This window comes from Syzygium oleosum, unplaced genomic scaffold, assembly GCF_021117445.2.
Source record: "Syzygium oleosum isolate NSW1041296 unplaced genomic scaffold, Sole_v2.1 Sole_v2.02, whole genome shotgun sequence".
Classification (NCBI taxonomy): Eukaryota; Viridiplantae; Streptophyta; class Magnoliopsida; order Myrtales; family Myrtaceae; genus Syzygium; species Syzygium oleosum.
This window is the reverse complement of record NW_026607486.1, coordinates 23,583,871-23,587,780: the sequence shown is the minus strand read 5'-3', so window position 1 is coordinate 23,587,780 and position 3,910 is coordinate 23,583,871. Positions and strand designations below refer to the sequence as shown.

Here is a 3,910-nt window from a genome sequence, read left to right as displayed (position 1 = left end):
CATAAAAATGTACTTCACTCAAGCAGATAATAAATAAAGCAATATTATTTATTAGTTGTGGAATGAAACCACAAAGTTATTACATAACTCAATCAATTGCCTTTGTTCAGATGAAAGTCCAAAACTTTAGTGCAATGAATAGATCTTCTGGCAACCCTGAGAGCATGAATCCGCACAAGCTCTGACTTTCTTCACGTCCACTTCAACTTTCTTGGTGTCTGCATGAGTTCCAATAAGAAACAAGAAATTAAAAATGTTACTTATATCAGGATTGAAGTTCATTTTTTTTTAACAAGAGCATATATCGAAGTCCAAGAAACGAAATAATTTAGTACGCAGCTAGCTCTCGTAATTAAAATATAACAACGAAACATTGATAAAGAAACAAGATTATACAATAACTTTCTTGGTTTTATGAATTTGATAAGAAGTTACGTTCTCGATGCGAAGATTATTACCCGCATGATAGTCCATGCAAGTAGACAAGAAACAACCGACATCGCAATGCTCTAGTGCCGCAGACGTAGGGGGCCCTGTTAAGCAACGATTGATGCAGTCCGCACTGCATTGCAATGAATCGGGGTCAAAGATACAGAAAAATGCACACTTCAATGCACATTTCGCAGATATGCGTGCGTCGGCTACGATGGAAGACGACAGTATCAGAACCGCCACGAACATCATTGACCCCATTCTCTTGGATGCTGTTACCTCCATGGCCATATACACCCCACCTGTTATTAACCTCTCTCTCACGTAATGAGTTTTGAGCTAGTGTAGTGAGGTGTTGAAATGAGTAGCACCTTTATATACTGAGATATCCATTCAAGTTGCTGAATGAGTTGATGAGTAAAGAGGTAAGAAAAGGAAATTATCTTTTCCATTTAATGATAATATGCTTGACCTTATCCTTTAGTCGATTTGGAAATTTAGCTGAGAATTTCTTTTTTCTTACCAAATTTCAGGTCCAGTAAAGAAGGTGATATTAGTTGCCACCTATTGCGAGATTTTCTTCTAAATGTGGGTACTTGTCAAATTTGATCTCGTCAGCAACGAAACTGTACAGGGACAAGTATCAGGTATATATACACCTATCTCGGTGATTTCCCCTTCTTTTGGCAAACTATTGAGTTGAATATGCATGGTAATTGCCTCGTATATTATGCACAATCAGGCCGCTCAAAATGGGAAAATAGGCATGGTAATTGCAAGTTTCTGGATGACCCCAAGGCATTCGACGAACATCAGTAGGAAGGCAGCCTCTAGAGCTCTTGACTTTCAGTTTGGATGGTAAGTATTTAATTTATCAGAAGGTACGTAAAAATTTATTCCCCCTAGTACTCATATATTGCGTTTGGTCATCTGGATTTTCTAGCTATGATAGGATTGAATAAGATATGATATGAAATCCAAGAAATTTGCTATATCCTCTACATTGTTTGGTAAATTGTGAAATTAAAACCGGATGTTTCAATATTATCATGTCCACTATTTGCTATGAACGACATATCATTGAAAAATAACCTACAAATTGCACAAATGGAGATGGTAAGAATCTCTTACGACACTCTTGTCTACGTCATTTAATTGCTTATTTTATTTATTATTTTTCCCTATCTTTTTTATTTCTTTTCTTTTTTATCTTCTTTCCCCTTTCCATCATTCTCTAATAAAATTTTATTGAATATTAAACTATAATAATATACCTAAAACATGTAATAAATATAAATACTAAATATTTATTTTTATATATGGAATTTATATCATAAGATAGAAAGAATTTTGAATATATAAATAAATAAAAAGGAAATTGTTGTTATTTTTTTATTTTGAATTTTTTATATAAGAATTCAAATATTATTTATATTCGAATATTATTTAAATTTTATTAATTTAACAAGTTTGTTATTCAAGAAAAGTAACATTCATATTATGGATATTAGAAATCCTATCTACCTTTATCCTACCTTCTTCAAGGAATAATTTTATCCAGGCTATATTCTTCCTATATCCGACTTTATCCTATCTTGGGTAGGTACCAAACACAGGATAGAATATCCTGTCCTGAATTTTATCCTGACTACAAAACATAGTAAGGTTCTAAATATGCATTTTCACATAATAGCAATTTTACCTCGACGAAAGAGTCATTTTTGCCCTTCCTCAGAAATTTTATATGTCACATGAGTAAGTGCATTGTGTGCCGATGACGTAAGGTTTGCTCATCCTATTACCTATGGTGACTACCAAAAATCGATGAGGAGATATGTTGGTGAACGGTTACCCAAAATCACAGAAGCACAGTCAGAGGCGCTAAAAGGCTCTCATGACTACATGGGGGTAAATTACTACACAGCAAGATACGTAGATGAATTCGCAACCCCTTTCACCACTCTCAATCTTAAGTTACACCACCGATTGCCATTGTAATTTGACCGGTAAGCATGCACTACCACTGCCCAATCAATTCATCCAATAATACCTCGGACAAGTTATTTACTCCCATGCGCTCTTCTTCATTGATTGCCTAATTAACTTTGTTTGTTATCTGTGTTGCTACCAGCTGAGAAAGATGGCATTCCGATTGGCCAACCGGTAATGTGTCTACCACAAGCACCTTAAAGAATCTATGCAATGTTCATGCGTTAATCGCATGCTAAGAATAATGCTGATATAGAAATTAACTAAACAAAATTGCAGACCGCTGCCGAGTGGCCGTACATATACCCAAAGGGTATCAGAGAGTTGATGCTCCACGTGAAGAAAAACTACGAGGATCCGACCATTTATGTGACGGAGAATGGTAATACATGTATCAATGTCAGTGACAGTAACTTTGCTTGGGTTGAGGGGTCTCCTTGTAATTTTTCTTTAATACCTGTTTTGTGCAACCACAGGAACGGCAGTTGCAAATAACAAATCGTTGCCGCCTGAAGATGCACTGATAGATAGATTGAGAATAATTAGTAACTTTCAGCAGCATCTCTCAAATCTCTCCAAGGCTATTGAGTAAGTAGTTCAATATCGATAATGGGTATGCATCGGTGGTAACAATGATGATATTTTGATAAAAAGCAATATATACACGAATTCGTCATTGACAGGGAAGGAGTGAATGTGAAAGGATGCTTTGTGCGGAGTTTCCTAGACGACTTCGAGTGGGCGGAGGGTTATACAACCCGATACGGCCTCATATTCGTGGATTACGGGAATGGATTGAAGCGATACCTGAAGCAATCGGCGTACTGGTTCAAAAGTCCTACGAAAGGATAATGCGACTGTCAACTTCTCCTTGCAGAGCGATGCCTAGCATATTTACTTCTTGCATGATTGTTGTCTTCATCGATATAAATGAGTGGAGAGAGTATGTATGAGCATTCGGATTGTTTTTAAAAGTGAAACAGATTGAATTTCTATCTACCTTGAGGATAAAGGGGCTGCGTCCCTGCAACACTTCTTGATCCAAACTGATCGAAGGAACAGGCATGAAGAGTCCGGTGGTGTTGGTTTGCAATTTTGAGGCACCGCAAATGTTTGCATTTCTTTCTTCCAACGTATAAGAATTTATATGATTTTTCCCCTTTTTTTTACTTTTTTTTTTATCCTTTTCTGAATTTAACTCAAGAAAAACTTATTTTTGTAATTTTGTTAACTTCTCTTTTATGCAAATAATTGTACTTTTGTTCTTTATATTTCCAAATCAATTTGTCAATGTATCTTCTCTGAGTTTATTTTACTTTTCTTTGATTTTTATTTGTTGACAATCCTTTGAAAATATTAGCAATTTAAATCAAATTTAGAATAAATTATTGGAGTACCATTATCTTATTGGCAAATGATACAATTAATACCGATCGTTTTTATCGTTTTTTAATCAAACTTTTGTTAGTACGACACATTTAGAAGCGGT

General features: G+C 35.3%; 1 protein-coding gene across 2 annotated transcripts; it reads left to right on the top strand.

The window, feature by feature from the left end:
• Positions 1–1,046: 1,046 nt before the first annotated feature.
• On the top strand, positions 1,047–3,453 carry LOC115667474 (beta-glucosidase 13-like). 2 transcript variants are annotated; one of them, XM_056308725.1, is made up of 7 exons: positions 1,047–1,079; positions 1,175–1,290; positions 2,217–2,438; positions 2,564–2,595; positions 2,701–2,803; positions 2,898–3,009; positions 3,105–3,453. In XM_056308725.1, the coding sequence occupies exons 3-7, from the start codon at positions 2,369–2,371 to the stop codon at positions 3,271–3,273; spliced, it is 486 nt and encodes a 161-aa protein (XP_056164700.1). In that variant the 5' UTR covers positions 1,047–1,079; positions 1,175–1,290; positions 2,217–2,368; the 3' UTR covers positions 3,274–3,453. The 2 variants fall into 2 exon arrangements, with proteins under 2 accessions (XP_056164700.1, XP_056164701.1); XM_056308726.1 differs by lacking the exons at positions 1,047–1,079; positions 1,175–1,290 and having other exon boundaries at positions 2,090–2,438.
• Positions 3,454–3,910: the final 457 nt, after the last annotated feature.

Coding starts and splice junctions, on each gene's coding strand:
- LOC115667474 (XM_056308725.1), top strand. CDS start 2,369: ATGAATTCGCAACCCCTTTCACCACTCTCAATCTTAAGTTACACCACC. Junction 2,596..2,700: donor GCATTCCGATTGGCCAACCG/GTAATGTGTCTA, acceptor ACAAAATTGCAG/ACCGCTGCCGAGTGGCCGTA. Junction 3,010..3,104: donor AATCTCTCCAAGGCTATTGA/GTAAGTAGTTCA, acceptor CGTCATTGACAG/GGAAGGAGTGAATGTGAAAG.